Genomic DNA, 21,728 nt, shown 5'->3' on the forward strand with positions numbered 1-21,728 from the left:
TTTAATTTCACATCAAGAGTATACTTGACATTTCATCTACCCCGTTATTGTAAGTGATTGAAAAAAAAAATAGTTATGGACTTATGGGAGTAAGTCTTTAACCTTTGAATTTTGAAGGCTTCCTTTTAGGGTTTGGTGGATTCTAGGGGTGTGCAAAAATCTGCGGGAACCGATAGAACCAACCAACCCGACTCAAACCGTGTCAAATGAGTCGGTTATCTATTAAGTTTGGTTCGGATCAGTTTGAAATATGTGATAACCGACTAGATCGGTTTGGTGCTCGGTTTATATATATGAGAACTGAAAAAAGCCGACCCAACCCGGCTATGTTAATATGCAGAACATAACGTGTACTTGTGAATGAAATATCACGTGGCGTTTTTCAGAAATCACATGCTAATAGGAAGCATCTTTAGTTTTTTCACTTTGTGTTGGTTTTCCACTGGATTCGTCAAGTGGCGGAGGCCGGAGGCATAACTGCATCTTAAACGTAAAAGTTCTCCCACAACCAAAACACATCTCTTTAATTACATATATTTTTATTTTTTATTTTTCCTTGTGTGTCTCTTCTAAAACGCTATAATCCGATCCTTCAAATTGTTAATACTCAAGTATTTAAATCAGGCACTCAGGAATCAGGCATAGATAAAAGAGGACAAAGAGGAAGTATGATGTTTCTCCAATTTTTATTAAGCACATACACAGTTTTCCTACAATTGCATATACAGCCATAAGCATACACTGACAGAGACTATTGTTTATAATACTTATATTAGGCTAAACTGGAGTGGTCCGTGCTTTAGTCTAAAGCGTGTGCAAATTGCAATCCTATTGAAAATTATTAAGAAAGCTAAAACGATGAACAGACCTTCACAAGTTTTAACTTGGCACGAATACTAATAATTATAAACGTTTGGAAGGTTTCAGAAACCGCAAGTTTGGTCTAATATCAAAGAGTACTTGGTACTTCCAAACAACAAACATAAAACACATTTTCTTTTTTCGGTTACAGATGACCTCAGTGTTTTCTTCTTGAGCTTCTTGACTGTTTTGCTCTTCGACTCCTGATCCTGCATCAGACAAACGGACATGTTACGAATCTAAAACCCAATCTATTGAACCTGTATTCGACAACAAATGAGCTAGACCCACTTGAGCAACATAAACTAACAAGTACATTTACGCCGTAAAACTCACCTGCTGGGACCCTCATTTAGTCTAAGCGAAGAGAATTGATTTAGCAGCCGTTCATGTTTGCTATTATGAATATGCCCTGGCATAACGGCATCTTGACTGATTTCCCAGCTCTGAGGAACTTCTAACTGCCTACAAGTACAAAAACAATATCCAACAGAGAAGGAATCAGACTATTCAGATGTCAAGAAACGTCTACTTATTAACTGATACTATATTAGGCATGCTGTAACTTAGTTGCTCAATAAAAAGTTTATGTTATAATTTAGTATTCTTAAAACATGTCCTGTTAAGATCTAGAAATGAAGTGATGATGGATTAGACGTAAGTACGTAACAGAGTTAGTATGGGGATCAGTATGTAGATACTAGATAGTAATACCAGGTAGAGTTCAATACTCTACAAATTAACCAGAACTTGAAACCAGAATTAACAACATTTCCAGAAGCCACATCTATAGCAATATAATAATGAAATCAAAACCAGAATCGTTCCTATAATTTTACCAATGGCGCTGTAATTGAGTAACCAGATCCATAATTTTGATTTGGACCTAAAAAGTATTAAAACCAATAATTGTTATTCAGGTTCTGCGTACCGGCCTCAGTCACTAAATTGTAAACCCCTTATAAACACATGTCTCATAACACTAAGGAATGCCTACAAAAATACCTCGACTTCTGGAGTCTCCTTACAATTCTAAGATATAAAAGAATCTGATATATAGCCAACAAAATGTAATAGTAATACGACAGAGTAATCACTCAATTGGTTCCATCTAAACATGTTCGGCTAATAATCTAGCTTAGGAAAAATTTAGAGGTTTCTTAGTCTCCATCTCCTTACTACTGGAGTATTTTGTCCCTACAATATACACATTAAAAAAATTCTTTATATTCTTGGATATAAGAAACTAAAGAAAGTAGCTACTCAACTGTCACAAGAAAGAGGAGCAACCATATAATTAACGTGGAAAGAAATAGTCATTACATACCCTTCAAGACATTTAAACTTGCAACGGTTCATGTTGTCCACGGTATAACTTCCGAAGATGACATCAAGACGTTTAGCTAGCCTTGGTACCTCCGTTGACGGTAAAATAGCCCAAAATTTCAATACCTGGATGAATTTTGAACCCTCCATAATGACATCCACAGTCCATAGAAGGTTGAGCAGACCATGGACCTCGTATAGTTCTAATAACTGAGAAGACGTACCATCCAATAGGATAAGGTTTTTCTGCCTCTGGGGTGGATGGCGCCAACCATTTGAAAGCTTCATCAGCAGAGAAAGCACTTCCTTCCGGGTCTCTACATTCTTTATTCTTGCCAATGACATCCCAAAATCATCCCAGAATATGAGCTATCAAAAACAAGAAAATGTCAGTATGAAACTTTCAGAAAAATGGGAGCATCATTATGACTATACATACAAGAAAAATGTCCTTGGAAAATTGAACCCATATACACCGAGTAATAAGCATATAGTTACTTTCAATCTCGACATATATTGGATACCACTTGACATTTCAATCAAGTCTAAAGGCCCCTTTGAAGTTGGAAAATTGAAGTCACATAAAAGTTGGAAGGCTTGAATAATAGTACCAAGTTCAATTTTACCTAGGATTACAGACACAGAAACACATGTACCAGTAAAATACCTTCCACCGTGCACCTCTGAAAAGCATAGAATTTGTATTCAGTAAATCATCAAGTTGCCCATGCTGAAGCATTGAATCTATTAGCGTTTTAGCTAACGTCTCATCTTTTTCAGCATCAAAGTAGCATCCTCGACTCTGCGCATCCAGTACTAATTTCTTCCAAACGGAATCGCTATTCAGTAGAGTTGACCCATTTCCCAAAATCCAAAGGCAGTACCTGTAAGTGAGGAAACACAGTTCTTTAAACGCTAAAAAGATATAGGGACCAAATAAACATATTTGCTGCTATGAATATATTTCAGATGAGTCTTATAAAAAAGACTTCCACCTTGCCCTTGTGATAGCTACATTTGTCCTTTGACGGTTTGAAAGAAAACCTACAGACCCATTTCCATTAGATCTCACAGTCGAGATAATTATCACATCCTCCTCACCACCTTGAAACCCATCGACAGAGCGAACACTCACAGAGAAGCTACTTTGTGTTCCGTACTGGTTTCCAAGTTTTTTTTGAAGTGCAAAAACTTGAGCTTTGTATGGCGATATTACACCAACACTAACTTTCTGACCAGAATTAACTGATGCTGCAACAACAAAGGCATTCAACATTACTTATCATACATTAAAATGCATTCAAAACATTTTTCTTGAATTGTTTTATTGGCATTTGCAATAAATATAAACACGGGAAAAATGTTGAACTAGGACATATTTAATAAATATCAGTCATAGATCACTTATGCATTTACATGGACGTGCATAAATAAAAATTCTTGAAAACATCATGAACTTGTAAATTATTTGTTAGTCTTTACGATTATTGTGCATGATTCAGCAATTAGCTTTCTATGGAAAAACAATAGACGATGAATTACCTTGATAAAGCTTTGCCACTATCTCAGAAACTACAGCAACCTCTGCCATATTTCTTCGGCTATGCCCGTCATCAAATTCATCCTTCCCAAATGAAACATTGATAAAAGAATACGAGCCATACATTTTCCCTTGAAGCAAATTCTTTTTGTATCTTTCATCCTTGACATTAGGAGCATCGGAAATCTGTTTTGCATAGAACTCTGAGTTTGGGAACAAGCTTATGGATGGGTGCATTCTGTACTGGATATTGAGCAGGTGCTTTTCCTTTCCAAGTGATACCAGCCTCTCAAACAAACTAGTTCCAAATCCAGCCTCCTCAGATATCTAATAAGTTGAAAGAAAGAAAGAATTAAATGCAAAGAAATGAAGAATGATGGCATTTAGCAAGTTAACAACGAAAAATAAAAGGAATGAATGATATAACCTTGCTCTTAACCATTGCAGGCAGTTGACGTTCATCTCCAATGAGAATAGCATGCCGTAGAGAAGGAAGTTGTAGAGGAATAGCAGATTCACATTCTTTAAGTTGAGCAGCTTCGTCAATAATCAGTAGGTCAAAATGCTGAACAGAGTGTAAAGTAGCTGAAGTTGAAGCTGTGCAGAAAATAAGGCAATCATTTTGTAAGCAGAATGTTCTGATCAAGCTCTTTTCAGAAAAGTTTGGAACATAAAACTCCTGACGAATGGAATTAAGAACTTCAAGACATTCCTTAGTGTCACTTCATAGCAAGGATGCAGAAGATAGACTAGACGAGCAGTCTGAATCTTCAGTGTTTTCAAAGATCATCTCAAGCACTTTGTTGCTAAAAGTCCCACTGGATAATGATCTCTTTATTGATTGAAGTAAAGTGAGGACTTTGTTCATCTTAACAACAACTGAGGCTGAAATACAAGATGTGGGCAGGTGAGTGCACAAATTACGAATACAGTACTTCAGGTTCTTCATAGTGCCACCAAACCGATTTCTCATATAGTCCAAGAATGTTGGAGCTTCTTCGTTTCTCTTCTTTATGTCTTCCAAGTACAAATGGTATTCAGAACCTGGGTCGTCAAGCAATGCTATCATGGAATTTAGTTGATGGTTCCAACCAGTGAGGGGGACAAAACAGTCTAAAAGTCTAACAACACGATAGTCAAGAAATGCAAGAGAAAGGTTACTATTTTCATCTACTTTCATACGCTTCTTATTTCCATATAACACTATGTCTCCCAACCCATATAGGTCATTTTGAATTGAATCAATAACCAACTTCACGACACGTGAAGCTACTTCCTTGACAGCAATATTAGTTGGCGCACATGTAAGAGTTCTGCATCTCATCCGAAGAAGTGCCCAAAGCATTGTAGAGATTGTCTTTGTTTTTCCAGTTCCTGGAGGACCCCAGATTAGCCTGACTGAATTTTTGTGACTGCATCGCCTTGTTTCAAGGGAGCTTGAGATTGCATCAATTTGTGACCCATTCAGATTCATTGAGTGCAAATCTACATTTACATCTTGTTTCGTTTCTTGAGAAGAACAGATTTCACACGTATCCTCTGCCTGTTGAAGAACAGAACACAACAGTAATTTCTATCTTGTTTCTTTGTCAAAAGAATAATGAATCATCAAATAACAAATCAAAATAATTTTTAAAATAAGTTGGGATTGAGATTTCAGTACTTTAAACATAAGCAACAACTGATTAAGTACCAAATGCCAGTTCAAGAGCAACAGTCCAATGTCAGATATAACTAATAATAGTCAATATTTGATTAAGTGGTGAATCTTACTTTAGAGTCAGCATTCAAAACCTCTTTAAGTATGTTCACATTTTCCCCGCCATGGAGAGCTTTCCAGATACGGATATTTGTTGCGATATTTATTAAAAAAGTTGCATACAAAACCCCAATATTCTTCTCCTGGTATTCTTGTTCCAACAGAGGCTTTGAGGTGAGAATCGTGAATAAATCGGGATTATCATCTTCATCTCCTACACCAACAACTACAGCAGGAAGATAGCATTTTGGAGGTCTGTTCAAATCATCGACACACTTCGGTTTCACACTCGTCGTTAAAGCAAAAACATCATACATTTGGGGTTCGTAAGTATCCCTCTTGTTCCCTTCATCTCTCTGTCTTTCATATTTTATGTCGTATAATAAGTTGTCGGGCAGCTTATAATCCTCATTTTCCTCCACAGCAATTATTTCACACACAGGCGCCTGAAACAGTGTCGACATGCTAGACAGAAGATCTGCATGTGTTTCCTCAATAAGAGGGTTCCGATATGTTCTCAAATAATGATGAACTGATGTAAAGGTCTTCGGAATCTTCTCCACCTGCATTAATCACACATTCCTATATGATAATCACAAAACTCTAGTATCTGCATGAACTAGTCAAGCATCTTCTGATCATTAAAATTGAGAAACAAAAATACATTTGAGATGCACAAAAACCATATCAACTTTCTAAAAAAGTACGTACTTATATGTACCTTGCACACATGAAACTTCGTTTGTAACTTGGAAAGATTAAAAACCCTATGTCCATCATTAGATATACTTAAACACACTCCGTCTCCTTTACACAAATATATATATACGTAGATAACAGTATATTGGGCTTGGTAATTAAAGAATGGTTTGCGAGAAAGTGACAAGGGTGCAATTGACCATACAGGAAGGCAGGAAGCCCGAAGTTTGGACGGTTTTCCTTTTGGTTGCCTTCACATTTTCAATTTCTCAAACATTTGCAAATGATCACCACACCAACAGATAAAATAACATAATAAAACAAAAAATTCGTTCTCCAGAATTATTAAAAATTGGGGGATCCAACTAAAACTCAAATTTATCGACTTTACTGCTTTAAACGTCCCATGTGAGGCACTAGATCTTTTCATCCTATTTTTTTTAGTATTATATATATATATTCTATTTAACAAGTAATTTTTTATTCAAGAGGGAAACATATTTTCACGGTATACCAACGACCAGATATGTGAGTGTCTGTGACAGATGTCGAAAGGACAAGCAATTTGTATAAAATGTAAGAACTCAGAAATTTGTTCACACTTGTAACTTGTAAGGGCATTGTGAAAGTCCCTTAGTTTGGCCTTTTTGGGTTAGATGGTAAAGATACATACGATTTTTTTCTCAAAAAAATTATTTCAACATCATATCTGACATAATATTTCCCGCAAGGAAAGAGAGAAAGAGGAGATCGAGGGTCGAGAGTCGAGACCTTATATTTGTAGTATTTTTCATCGAGTATCTGTCGGAGAGTCCAAGATAGCACCAAATAAACCAAGCCTGGTAAAACTTTTTCTTTCTTAGCCTGCTCGCTGTCCATCACCCTCTTCTGTATTCTACTCAACAAATCAGTACTGCACCAAACCATTTAAACATGCATGCATCAAGTTTAGTATGGATGAAGATGTACGTGGAATACAAGGAATGCATGATTTATATATGAAATGAACTAACATATATACCTTAATGTTCTAGCAACAGTTGAACCACTTGAATCACTAGGAGCAACATTCTGTTCAGCTAGCTCATCCATCTTCGTTTCTACTTTCTAATCCTATTTCTTCTGTTAACGATATAAAAGGAAATGAATGGAAACCTTGTTTATTTATGGACTTCAATATATATGATAATTGCTTTAATTATACATGCATGCATGTCCTTTGCAATTCTCTCTCTCTCTTCACCCTACCTTACAACCACCTAGCAATTACGCCCTAGTAGTAGCTAGACTTTTTCTTTTTATAGAAACCTAGGTGGCTAGCTAGATACCCGAGGCCTTGGTTGTTGGTTGGCGGCTGTTGAGTTTTAATACGCGTGCATGAGATGCAATCGTTTGTTTTGGAATGAACTCGATTCGATCTTCCTGATATTATTGAGTTATAATATTTGTTCTTGATCCAATTCAAATAAGCTTAATTTCAAGATATATGCAACGCTCTATTGCCTCTATATATGGCTCTGTGGTCTATTACTTTGGGTGGCTGGGAATGTGTTCAGCTCTAAGTATTACATCAGGTCAAGTCCTAATAAGGTGATGCGAGCGTGCATGCGTACTGGTTCAGTGGACCATTGAATTTTATGTGCATATAATAATATATATTATATAATTCATATTCAATCCTGAAAAATCCCAATTAAAATTTGACCCCGCTAGGGGTGATAATTTGGCCCTCTGCTCAATCCGCCCCTCAAAATTATATGGTCAAACTCTTAAAAGTTAGCACTCACAAATTTGAGGGGTGGGTCGGCCCGACCTTCATACTTATAAGAGGCGGGCTAGAGCCTAGGTTCTGAAACATGAGCTCGGCCCTCATTAAGCCCTCAGTTGACCCTCATATGTTTTCTTCTTATTTTACATTATATTTATATATTATACTCTAATTATCTAAGTTATATAAAAAAAAAGCACTAAATTAGTTTTCAATAGGGGATAAATTAGAACATAAAACAACATATGCGTTTTTTTGTAATTGATTGAATGATAGATATATAAGTCGTACATAAAATCAAATCCAACCTAACAACACAGTTAAGTATGAAAAATGTAGATGTTTTAAAAGTATCATCTTTTTCACCATTTCTATATATTTTTTTGTTTTTCTAAAGGCATAAAAATTAGTTTTGTATACTTAGTTAAAATTGATATATGTACATAATCAAAATATGATAAAAATAAATAAAAAATCACAAAAAAAAAGTAAACTAGTAAAGTATAATTAGACCAGACCCGACCCGCCCCTCATTTGGCCCTAAAAAATGAGGGTCGAGAGGTGGGTTAAGGGTTTGAGTTTTCATGCTTGACCTTATTCGACCCGACCCCCAATACAAAATAAGAACGGGCTGACCACCCGAACCTCAATTATGAGGACTTTTATGGTTTGAGGGCCGGGCTAGCCCAGCCCGACCCGCCCTTTTATCACCCTTAGACCCCACATGCCATTTTTGACACCACAGAAAGATTGACTAGACAACATAGAGTGATAGGATCATAGAACCATGCTTGACATTTTTACATGATTTATAGGAGAGTATTGTTTTTTTACATATAAAAGACATGCATAACTCATCTGATTGTACGTGTAAACTAAACTAAGTAGATTTAGTTCTCCACGACTCGATTGAAGTTTAATTTATGCATAAATCTATTTAACAATTTGTTGTTAGGTTTGGCAGTGCCACCATATATTCTCAAGCAGCACTAACTCGAATTGCATGTACTTTTTTTAGATACGCCACCAACAGGATTAGAAACAACTAGGGTTCTCATCATGTCCTGTACAAGGAACTGGCCGGATTGTTTGAAAAGGACACTTAGGACTGTTAGGAGGCCGCTTCCTAAAATACATAATTCCTTTTTCTTGTTTACCTTTTCATTTTAATGAAAATTACCATTTAGCAAAAAAAAAAAAAAAACCTATAAACTGCCATCAATTATTTAGGCTACATTGTGTACTCCAAAATTCATAATTATCTTCATTTTTCTGATTTGCCCTATTCTTGAAAGCGTCCCAGCCGTCCCTCTCTCTCCTTCACTTTCTATCTCCCGGCCCCTTTCCACCTCCCTCTCTTTTATCTTCTTCGATCTTTAGTCTCTCATCTTCCATGCCCGTTCTCATACTAGTTTTACCGCCTCCCTCTCTTGTTCTTCATTCTCTCATTTTCCATACTCCTCATACTAGTTTTACATTGCACTCATTTAGAATCAAATTAAACAAAACGATTTCAAATCTAAGGAGAATTGGAGTATCATTACAATTTAGGGTTTCAAAGATTAACCGTCTAACAAGATGTATCAGTGCAAACTTGCAATTCATGATTTTGGATGAAGTGCATGTCCCATACTAAGGCTCATCAATTTGTATCCTTAGCAGTGTCATAACGTAATATGTATCATGTATGGCAACATAAAGAGTGGAAGGGGGAAAAAAATAGTTAAGCCAAAAATATGATTACTAAACTTTCCCAAACTTCACATAATTCAAAAACTCTCAATTAAGGTCCACCACACTAATTTGCTAGAGACCAAAGTCCAAAACATTATACAATTCTAAGAAAGGGTGTCATTTTTGCCAAAATATATATCTGCCCATCAAAATATATTCTTCCACTAATTGCAGCAAGCTTTTGTTTTGGATAATCTCGCTAGGTTCTTCTCGAACTACTTCAAAATTTTGTTCCTCGAGATCTCGACCACTGAACCTACACCACATCAACAAACTTATTACCAATCCATACCCAATGCAATATAATTGCACTTTCCTTACACAGGAGGCTTTACCTTATAAAAAAAACGAGGCTTTACCAAATAGCAAACAGGTCAATATTTTATATCTGAAAGATCGAAGTTGAGGGTAAGGGGTTGTTTGTTTTTTCGGTTTTCAGCGTTAAGAATCGTTGAAAAGTAAGTTTTCAGCATTCAGTGGTTGTCCCAGTTGTTTGTTTTTTAAATTCACTTTAGCATTCAGCAAGACATTTGCTCTTCACCGTTTTGCGGTCTCATGGTCTCACACCTCCTGAATGCTGAAACAAAAATCGTTAACGACTTCATTACCCTCTTTCCCTTCATTAGTCGCGCTCTTTCCCTTCAATTCTCTCCATCAGGTATGTTTAAGAACCCAATTTCTTCAATTTCCAGCGAAAATTGACTATTTTTTCACCATTAAATTATTCTTTTTGTAGATCTCTACTTCTCATCATCACTTCTATTGTTTTCAAGCAACAATCTTTAGGTTTGTTCTCTCCTTATTGTTATAAGTATACTTATGTTTCTAACGTTGGTTATTCGACGATTTCAATATATTTTGTTTGTTTATGTATTTATTTTGCATTGATTATTCATATTTCCCTTTGAATTTGACTTTGACGCCACAAGGTTTTTTTGTCGAGTCCACAACAATTAAAATCAGTGGTCGTACATCAGCTCACCTGTGTACTAGTGTGAATTTTCATTAATTGACATGCATCTTATGGAAAACTTGAAAATCTGCGTGAACCTCGCGCGGACTTGTCGACTAGGTTAATCATCTGATCTTTGCGTTAGACTATGTTATACTACTCGGCCCCCAAAAAATAAGAGTAATGCAATATACAATCCTCAATCCTCATTAAACACTTCTTATTAAATTATGGAAGGACCACTCTAATTTATCATTAGAAATAAGGTGTAATTGAGTTGCAGGTATGGCTAAAATTTTATGTTTGATAGAGGTAGGACCACTGTATTGAGGATTGTCCTTGTTAGTTGTTAATCCGTGGTATCAAAGAAACTTGAGCTGGCAGAAGTACTTAGCGTACATAAATTAATTGGAAATATATTTTTTTTCTATGCTATGATTGTGTTGATCAAATTTTCATGGAATTATGTGGTTGAGTGACTTTAGGCATGGTCCTTGGAAGGAGAAGTCAACTCCACGGGTTAAGGGAAAGAACAAGGCAACTCCGGATGTGGCTGAGAAATCCGCTCCAATTCAACTCCTAGGATAAAGACCGATAATGCATGGAAAAAATATTTCATTGAAATGTGTTTATAAGAGGTTAATAATCATGGCTATTGTGGAACTTCACTCAAATCAGAGTCATGGATTAGGATTAATGAAAAAAACGAACAAGGTCTACGATGTTCCATACACACAAAAGCAACTCAAGAACCAATAGGACTATCTCTGAAAAAAAATATCAAACATGGAGAGTTTTATCAAATAAGACGGAACACAGTGTCGATTTTGTTGGCGGGGTTTTAGATTTCCCAGATGATATTTGGGATGATATAATTAAAGTAGAAACCAACAATTTTGTAATTTATATGAGTTATTAGTATCTACTATCTATATACTAAAGCAGAGACCTCTCATGGAGGATTTTCTCTCCTATGTGGCACTCTAATATGAGAATTAATTTTTTTTCTCTCCTACGTGTCACTCTAATATGAAAGATAGTATATTCTAATAGCCTACAATCCCACGTAGTATTTCCAATTCTTATATTTGGAGAGTTTGAGTGTATTTTCAATTCTTATATATTTGATCAAATAAAAAAAATTACTAAAAAAATAAGTGATTTGTAAAAGGTAATTTCTTATTACGAATCAAACACTTTTAGTGTTCCAATTTTTATATATTTGATCAAATAAAAAAAATTGCTAAAAAAATAGGTGATTTGTATAAACTAATTCCCTATTACAAATCATACAATTTTAGTGTATATGATAAAATACCGACTTATTTTGAATATATCCTTAACACGGCCTCAAAACATAGTTAAAAACAATTATACAAAAAATAACATCACAAAATATATAATAGAAAATGAAAAATAAATAAATAACGGTAAAGCAATAATGATAAATATTTAAAAAAATATATAATACTAAATAAAACTAACGTCAAATAATCGGAAACTAGATGCAAATGTAACTTTATCAAATAATAAACGAGAAATTGGAAACTGGATGCAAATACATTAAATTAATCTCACAGAATAATTAACGGGAAATCAGAAACTGGATGCAAATGCATTGAACTGACCTCAAAGAACAATTAACTTGAAATTGGAAATTGGATGCAAATGTATTGAACGAATCGAAAAGAATAATTAACGAGAAATCAGAAACTGGATGCAATAGCATTAAACTGATCTCAAAAAATAAATAATGGGATTTGGAAATTGGATCCAACTGCATTGAACTAACCTCAAAATATAAATAATGGAAAATCAGAAACTGGATGCAAATGCATTGAACTAACATCAAAACATAGTTGGGTTATATGTTGTAGGAATGTCTCGATAAGTATAGTTTTGCATTTAAAATGATGTTTATCTTATCTTTTTTCGTATGATTGGGAACTCTTTGTTATTCAACTAACTTCAATATATATGAATTTCACCTTATTAGGCAATCAGCAATCTCACAAAATTTCAATCAAATTTCTATTATTAAACAACAAAATGAAGTTGAAGGGTTTTATCAAAGGTGATTTTTTTTTAATGGAGAGTGAAGTTTTCACGTTATAAGAAATTTAGTTGAGTGATCAATATAATATTAATATATAATAGTTCTGCATATTTGTAAATATTTTTCAGAATAATTAATATAACAACACCCGTTCATAGATAATCTTTGAAGATTCTACATAGTGAGTTATGCATAATTTAAATAATAGTTAATGGGAAATCGGGAACTGGATAATCTTCGATGATCCCACATAGTAAATCAAGCATAATTTACTTTTTATGTCATGTTTGCAAGGACACTATAGATGGATTAGTAGAAGTTGGTATTACACAAAACATTAGATAATTAAAAGGAAATTGGAAACTGGATTCAAATACATAACTGAGCTCAAAAAGTAATTAACGGAAAATCGGAAACTTTATGCAAATGCAATAAACTAAACTCAAAAAGTAATTAACTAAAAATCGGAAACTGGGTGCAATTGCATTAAACTAACATCAGATAATAACTAACGGGAAATTATAAATTGGATACAAATCCTTGAAAAATATTTAACAGGAAATCGGAAACGGTATGCAAATACATCAAACAAACCTCATATAATAATTAATGGGAAACCGGAAAATGGATGCAAATGCATTGAACTAAACTCAAAAAATAATTAACAGAAAATCAAAACCCGAATGCAACTGCATTGAACTAACCTCATAGAATAATTTGTGAGAAATCAGAAACTAAATGCAAATTCATTGAAATAATCTCAAAGAATAATTAACGGGAAATAAAAAACCGGATGTAATTGCATCGAAAAACATAGATAATCAGAAACTAGATCTGATGTATTGAACTAACCTTAAAGAGTTATTAACGGAAATCGAAACTAGATCCAAATGCAATGAACTAATCTCAAAGACTAATTAATGAAACATTGAAAAATAGATGAAACTGCGACCAACTAACCTAAATGAATAATTATCGGAAATTATAAATTTGATGTAACCGCATTGAACTAACCTTAAAAAATAATTAACGGAAATCGAAACTTGATGCAAATGCATTGAACTAACCTTAAAGAACAATTAATATAAAATCGGAAATTGGATGCAACTGCATTGAACTAACCTCAAAGAATAATTAACAGAAAACCAAAAACTGGATGCAACTACATTAAACTAAAATATGAGATTAACTGATGGTAAATCAGAAATTGGATGCAAATGCATTGAAATAACCTAAAAAAATGGTTAACTAGAAATCGGAAGTTGGATGTAACTGCATTGCACTAACCTCAAAGCATAAATGCCCATTTTTTTTAGCCTTCTCACATGAGTAATTACGATTAATTAGGAACCCAAAACGAAATTGAGTTTATAAAAACAGACTCTTACATGCATGTATGCAAATTGTATAGAAATTGTAAACTACCGAACTAACCTAGAAAAGCAATTAACGGGAAATCAGTAACTGGATGCAGATGTATTGAACTAACCTCAAAGAGTAATTAACGGAAGATTGAAACCTGGATGCAAATGCAATGAACTAATCTCAAATACTAATTAACTAAACATCGAAAACTGGATGCAACTGTACTGAATTAACCTTAATGAATAACTAACGGGAAATCATAAAGTGAATGCAATTGCACTGAACTAATCTCAAATAATAATTAACAGAAATCGAAAATTTTGATGCAACTGCATTAAACTAACCTTAAAGAATAATTAATGAGAATTTAGAAACTGGATGCAACGTACTACATTAAACTAACCTCAAAGAATAATTAATGGAAAATTAGAAGCTTGATGCAAATGCATTGAACTAATAACCCTAAATTAAACATATTTGTATTATATGTAGGAGGAATAAATGTCTCGACAAATATAGTTTTACATTTTAAGTAGTGTTTATCATAATTCTTTTATTGTGATTGAGAATGCATTGCTATTCAAGTAACTTCAATATTATCTTCGCCACATTGGGCATTCTCACAAAACTTCAATCAAACTTCTATTGTTAAACCTAACAATAAAAAGAAGTCGATGAGTTTTATCAAGGTTTGATGCTTCCTTTTTATAAAGAGTGGTGCAAAAAATTTAAATGAGTAATTAATATAATTTTCATATCTCATAGCTATGCATAGTTGCTAATATTTTTTAGAATAATTTAATATAACAGCACCCGTTCGTAGGACACGTTCATATGATAAATCTTTTCAAGTGGGAGTAGCGTATTCTTTGAGAATATGAAAACAATCAATTTGTTTTAGTGATTTGTATACATTAGTACGTAAGCTGAGCGGTGATGATTTACCGCTAAATCGCCATAAATCTGATAAAACTATTATACAAGCTAGATCGAGTTTAAGATAATTCTATTTGAAAATTACGGATTAATATTCTAAACCACAAAGTGAAGAGGCTATCTCAATTTGATCCCTTAGTTTCTAAGTACTTATGCATCATAATTGCTACTCATTAACGTATTTCGGTTTATTTTCAATAAAAATATTTTTTGATTCGAAAATTTGCCGCTAAAACACCATAAATCTAAGAAAACTATTATACAAGGTAGATCGAGTTTAAGATAATTTTATTTGAAAATTACGGATTAATATCCTAAACCACAAAGTGAATAGGCTATCTCAATTTTATCATTTAGTTTCCAAGTACTTATGCACCATAATCGCTGCTCATTAATGTATTTCGGTTTATTTTCAATAAAAATATATTCTGATTTGAAAATTTGCCGCTAGATCACCATAAATCTAAGAAAACTATTATATAAGCTAGATCGAGTTTAAGATAATTCTATTTGAAAATTATGGATTAATATCCTAAACTACAAAGTGAAGAGGCTATCTCAATTTGATCCCTTAGTTTCCAAGTACTTATGCATTATAATCGCTGCTCATTAACGTATTTCGGTTTATTTTCAATAAAAATATATTCTGATTCAAAAATTTGTGTGAGACATTTTGTAAAGCCTTTTCAGCACACAAAATATTTAATAGATCCCGGGCGTATGCCCGGGTCCAAAATCTAGTAATAGTCTATAACCGGGTACTGGGATTCAATCCTAAGCTAGTAACCGTTACGTGTCAATGATATCAACCAATTAACGAGCCCGTTAACTCTCTGTCCCTTTCCCCTATTTTTTTTTTCATACCATTTTTTTTTATACTTACAAAAAAATAAAACCCCACAAAACAAAATACCCCACTTTGTCTTCTTTCTCCTTTGTCTGCAAAAAATAAATTACACAAACAAAATCCATAGCTACATACAGAAACGTATGTTCGATTAGCTATGGCTAGCAATTAGCAAAGTAGTTGTATTTTGATAAACAATTATACATGATCTTACCCATTTGCTTTGATTTCTCAAACAAACAATTATTCACCATAAAGCTAATCGCATACTAAATTATTCCTATTTCAGTTGAGTTTTTATGCTCATCTTCTTGACAATTTACCATCATAATTTCATACTTCAAAAATCCAGTAGACAATCTATTGGATTCTATTAGTATGTTAATATCATTGGACAACTTCTTAATATAACTTAAATTTGACTTTGAGTTATCAAACATATCTCAGTTTTTGCTGGAGACAAAGAAAGGCCGGAGGAAGAAGACAATGTTTTTGGTATTTTGTTTATTAAGTTAATTAGTTTTTATATATTTCTCAAGTTAAAAAAATGAACGTATAAAATTAACAGAGAGTGACTCTCCAGCTATGATAGATTGGGGGAAAAAATAACTTTAGAGGACACATTTTTTTTAATTACTCACAATGACCAGGTAGATGAAAGGTCAAGTATACCCTTGACATGGAACTAAAAACGACTCGGGTAGATGAAATGTCAAGTATACCACTGGTACGAAATAATAAATGACCCAGCCCAACGGAAACGACCCGGTGTATATAGTATCCTATTTGGGGTATGAACAATCACTGTTCATACCTTAATATGAGCTATGAACACTCATTGTTCATATGAACAATCAATGTTAATTGTTCATACCTATTTGGGATATGAACAATCAATGTTTATACCTCAACATAATGTATGATAAGTAAAAACACCTATTGGAGTATGAACAATCACTATTTATACCTCAACATGAGCTATGAAAAATTATTGTTCATATGAACAATTATTGTGCATACCTATTTGGGATATGAACAATCAATGTTCACACCTCAACATAATGTATGACCAATAAGAACACTTATTGGAGTATGAACAATCATTGTTCATACCTATTTGGAGTATGAACAATCACTATTCATACATCAATGGAGTATGAACAATCACTATTCATACATCAATGGAGTATGAACAATCATTATTCATACATATTTGGGGTATGGACAATCACTATTCATACATCAACATGAGCTATGAATGATTATTGTTCATACCTATTTGGGGTATAAACAATCAATATAATGCTCATACCTCAACATAATGTATGATCAGTAAGAACACATATTAGAGTATGAACAATCATTGTTTATACCTCAACATTAGCTATGAACAATCATTATTCATACATCAATATATTGTATGAGGTGCGTTCACCTATTTGGGTATGAACAATCATTGTTTATACATCAGCATAAGGTATGAACACTCATTGTTTATAGCAAAACGACAGAAATAGGTAAAATCGGAAAATGTTTATTTCAAATTCGGGCCATTTGTCCTTAAGAGTTATTTTCATTCGAAAATTGGTTTTTCGGGTTATTTTCATCTGAAATTTGTCCTTGAGGGTGATTAAAAAAAATCGCAGGTTTTGAGAGTGATTTCCACTTGAAAATGGGCCTTGGAACCAATTTCTTGTAAAATTAAAATAAAGGGGAAAGGGACGAAGAGTTAAGGGCACATTAACTAGGGTAGGGAACGGGTTGGGTTTAGATATGGCCAAACCCGAACCCAAACCCGAATAGTTTTACCATATCCGAATCCGAACCAAACTAAAATGTTCAACCCGAACCAATAGACCTGATCGGATAATACTAAAAATTTAAAAAAACCCCAAAACTTGTATCCAAACCAAACCCAACCTATTCCAACCCGACCCAATTCTCTTCCCTAACGTTAACTAGTTAATATTGATGGACATGTGGGTTGCATATTGGAACGGTTACTGAGATTGAATTCGGGTATAATAACCAAACTCATGTCCGGAGAAAAACTTCCGTCCGTAACGCTTAGGACGCGCCTCTGCACCACACACGTGTCCAATACTACAACCTTGGTTAACTTAACTCTCCCCTATTTTCTTTTCTCAAATCTTTCACCTAGATATTTTTAGTGCTCAACTATACCCAAAAAAATATCCCAACTGATAATCTCGCGCCCAAAAAAATAAGGAGAAAAAAAAGAAAAAAACTAGTTTTTTGCAATTTCAACAATGATTAACGAAGGTAAAAAGAAAATAATAGTTATTTAAATGATTATTTGTATCCAACATATTTGTTCTCCCTTAATTTCTCAATAGTTACACGTGGATTTTTTGTCTGGTTGTTTCACTCAGTGTATACAAGGAAGAATTTTTGTCGTTACACATCTTATTCAATTCTTGTTGCTAACACTATATTTTTCAAGTATGTGATTGCAATTGTGTGGTTAACTATGTACATTTTGTTAATTGCATAAGAAGCTTTGCAAGTAGAGTCCGACTCTGAGGATTCAACTGAAGAGAATGACGAGAACAGAGAGCCGGTGCTAGTTGAATCAAATAATATATGGGGCAGTATTCCTAAACTCAACATGTTATTCCATTCAATTTATGAAGCCTATGTTTTGTACAATGCTTATGCCAGATTCATAGGTTTCAGCATTAGAATTAATCATACTGCCTTCTCACGTAAGAAGGATAAAACAATACTGAAAAGGGAATTCTGTTGTTCGAGAGAAGGTATTCGTAGGAATCGCGCACAATTGGTTTCCCCCAAAAAGCCACGACCAATTACACGAGTTGGTTGTAAAGCATGCTTTGTAATCTAGTTGCAATATGATGGGGAATATAAATTGATAAAGTTTATGGAAAAACACAACCATGATTTGGCGAAGCAATCTGAAGTTCATAAGTTGAAGTCGCAGCGGAAAATTGAATTTTCCGAAGGTGGTGTTATTGATAGTATGTCAGCAACGGGGATAGGTGCCTCAAAGATCCATTCATATATGCATAATGAAACAGGTAGATTTCAAAACATGAATTTCACAAAAAAGGATTTGAATAACCGCGTCCAAAGAAAGCAAAGTGAGATCCTCAAGAAAGGAGATGCAGAAAATTTACTCAAGTATTTCATGGACATGGAAATGAGTAATCCTTCTTTTTTCTATGCCATAGATATGGATGATAACAACCAATTTTCTAGCTGTTTTTGGTGTGACGCAAAATCAAGAGTGGATTATAGTTTCTTCAGTGATGTTGTTTGTTTTGACACCACCTACAAACTGGGCAGTTAAATTGCTACTCGGTCGCTACTCGGCGGAGGTGCGAGTAGCGAGTAGGTCTACTCGGTCAGGGATTAATCGGGATTACTCGGGCGATTTTTTAAACCGCTACTCGGTCGCTACTTTCGGGAGGAGGATTTAGTAGCGAGTAAGTCTACTCGGGGGGATTAATCGGGATTACTCGAGATGTCTTAATTTTTATGTTTATATGTAGCATGTACATTGACGCTGGGCAATGTGGCATACAACATGGTACAAAATTTTTGCTATCAATATGCTATAGAAATGTTGACATTGTCCATAGTTATTTGACCACTAAAGTTTCAAATAATATCATTGTTTTTCAATCTTTTCTTTTCTTTAACTTGTCATAGTTACAAATGCAAAACATGGGTCGCACATTTATTTTTATTTTTTTTATATTAAGTTGTCATCAAGTATTCAAGTGGGTTCTCAAAAATCATAATACACCACATAGTGTTCACTCAAAATACACCACATAGTGTTCACTGAACATATTTTGTGAAGATTATCGGGGAAAAAAAAATCGACGTTTTGCATTTGTAAAGAGAGTGGAGAGGAGAAGAGAGTGGAGAGTGGGCAAGTGGCGACCGAGAGGAGAGAAGAAGAAGGAAAAAAAACGTAGAGAAGAAGAGACTGGAGAGAGTGAGAGACAGAGAGAAAAAGAAAAAAAGAAAGTGGAGAAAAAGAAAAAAACATACCTGGAATTGGAGCTTGTTTTCGTGGCTGGAGAAAAGCCCTAACTTGATTTCGCGGTTAGAAAAAAGAAAAATCTCGGTTTTCTTTTATATACCGATTTATGGTGAGTAACTCGCCCGATTCCGATTCGTCATAAATCGGCAACTCGGCCGACTACTCGGTGATTTTTGGACCCCGATCACTTATGGGGAGTAATTGGTTGGTCGGATCGGCTAGGTACCGAGTAGCGATTCCTCACCGGGTACTCGCTGAGTACTCGCCGATTTAATAGCACAGCCTACAAAACCAATGGGTATGACTTACCATATCTACTGTTTGTGGGAGTCAATCACCATGGGCAGTCCGTGCTCTTTGGTTGTGGTTATTTACTCTTAGATGAGACGACTGAGTCACTTGAATGGCTATTCAAAGCATTTCTACAAGCAATGAAGGGTAAGCAACCAAAGACAATTTTCACTGACCAGGCTCAAGCTATTGGAAATGCAATTGTGAGTGTATTTCCTGATGCACATCATCGTTTGTGCTTGTGGCATATCAATCTAAACGCAGTGAAAAATCTTCCTCATGTTTTCGACAAGTTTACTTCTTTTGCGATAAGTTTAAGTAATTGCATTTACAATAATGAGATAGAAGAACATTTTGATTTATGTTGGAATATGTTTCTTAAAGAGTATGGGTTAGAGAAAAATAGTTGGCTACTAAATTTATATAAATTAAGGAAAAAATGGGCACTAGTGTTTGCGAGAGAATATTTTTGTGCGGGCATCACAGCTACACAGAGAAGGGAGAGCATGAATAGTTATTTCAAGAAGTATTTCAAAAGGACCATGCTTTTACGAGAGTTTGTCACAAAATATGAGGAAGCGGTATTGGATCGACGTGAACAAGAAATTTCTGAAGATTTTGACTCAAGGCAGACATCACCAATCTTGAAGTCAAGATGGAAAGTAGAGGAAGAAGCAGCTGGAAAGTATACAAGAACCATCTTCAAGCGTTTTCAGCATCAACTGTTAGAATGTTTGAATTATTTTGAAGAACAAATTGAAGAGGATGGAACAATCTTCACATATAAGGTTTCGTCTTTTGGTAATGTTGGTAATCGGAGAGTTACATTTGATTCCTCCGATAGTTCAGTGCATTGCAGTTGCAAAATGTTTGAGTTTGTTGGTATTTTATGCCCGCATGCTCTAAACGTTTTGCAAAGAAGGCAATTGTTGAGTATACCGCATCAGTACTATCTACATAGGTGGACCAAAGATGCAACATCTAGTCTTGTTATTGATGAGAGTAAAACGGCAGAAGTTGGCTCTAAAACATTTCCAGCTTTACGTTATAGTGAGTTGGCTCACATTTCTCTTGCTTATCCAGTGAAAGCTGCTACTACTCTACAATCTTATTAGTTAGGAAAGGAATTGAAGAGCTAATGATTTTGTGGAGAAAAATGGATCAATGCTTACAAATAAGTGATCATGGTATATTTGGCAAAATTGCAAGCACACATGAAGAGAGTGGTGGCAGCCAAGTGTAACACAATATCAGGTTAAAAGATATGCCGCGCAAGAAAAAAAGGACCACAAATATGGTAGAATCAAGCATGCATTAGAGAAAAAGAAAAGGACAACCAAAGCTCAAAGAAATTCTAGAAATGGCAAGACGTGGTAAGTAAGTTATTCCTTATAAATTTTTATATGTATTTCAGTTTACGCTTTCTAATAAAGTTGCCATTTTTTTTAGGCCTGAATACAGAAAGAAATAAGGATGATTATGCTATGGCAGATGATGGACTACATGTAGTAGTTGTACCTACATAGGTTTCTTTTAAAAAAAAACATTTCTACTTATAATC

General features: G+C 34.4%; 2 protein-coding genes across 2 annotated transcripts; one reads left to right on the plus strand and one right to left on the minus strand.

The window, feature by feature from the left end:
• Nucleotides 1-992: 992 nt before the first annotated feature.
• LOC147521816 (putative ATP-dependent helicase C29A10.10c) lies at nt 993-7,114 on the minus strand. Its single transcript, XM_086588710.1, is given in 9 exon segments — nt 993-1,070; nt 1,198-1,326; nt 2,189-2,556; nt 2,855-3,071; nt 3,183-3,438; nt 3,730-4,054; nt 4,155-5,270; nt 5,501-6,049; nt 6,957-7,114. Coding segments are annotated over 9 exon segments (3,168 nt in total). The 5' UTR covers nt 7,113-7,114; the 3' UTR covers nt 993-1,018.
• Nucleotides 7,115-18,745: 11,631 nt separating this feature from the next.
• Nucleotides 18,746-21,291, plus strand: LOC147521817 (protein FAR1-RELATED SEQUENCE 5-like). Its single transcript, XM_086566380.1, has 3 exons — nt 18,746-19,169; nt 19,377-19,414; nt 20,110-21,291. The coding sequence occupies exons 1-3, from the start codon at nt 18,746-18,748 to the stop codon at nt 21,280-21,282; spliced, it is 1,635 nt and encodes a 544-aa protein (XP_086422506.1). The 3' UTR covers nt 21,283-21,291.
• The last annotated feature ends 437 nt before the right edge of the window (nt 21,292-21,728 follow it).

Source organism: Coptis chinensis, chromosome 1 (assembly GCF_015680905.1).
Source record: "Coptis chinensis isolate HL-2020 chromosome 1, ASM1568090v1, whole genome shotgun sequence".
In the NCBI taxonomy this organism is placed as follows: Eukaryota; Viridiplantae; Streptophyta; class Magnoliopsida; order Ranunculales; family Ranunculaceae; genus Coptis; species Coptis chinensis.

What these genes read in the sequence shown, in the direction of transcription:
- LOC147521817 (XM_086566380.1), top strand. Translation starts at nt 18,746, where the DNA reads ATGGAAAAACACAACCATGATTTGGCGAAGCAATCTGAAGTTCATAAG. An exon ending in CACCACCTACAAACTGGGCA is followed by an intron (nt 19,170 to 19,376) that starts GTTAAATTGCTA and finishes GTTTATATGTAG; the next exon opens with CATGTACATTGACGCTGGGC. An exon ending in GCAATGTGGCATACAACATG is followed by an intron (nt 19,415 to 20,109) that starts GTACAAAATTTT and finishes GGTACCGAGTAG; the next exon opens with CGATTCCTCACCGGGTACTC.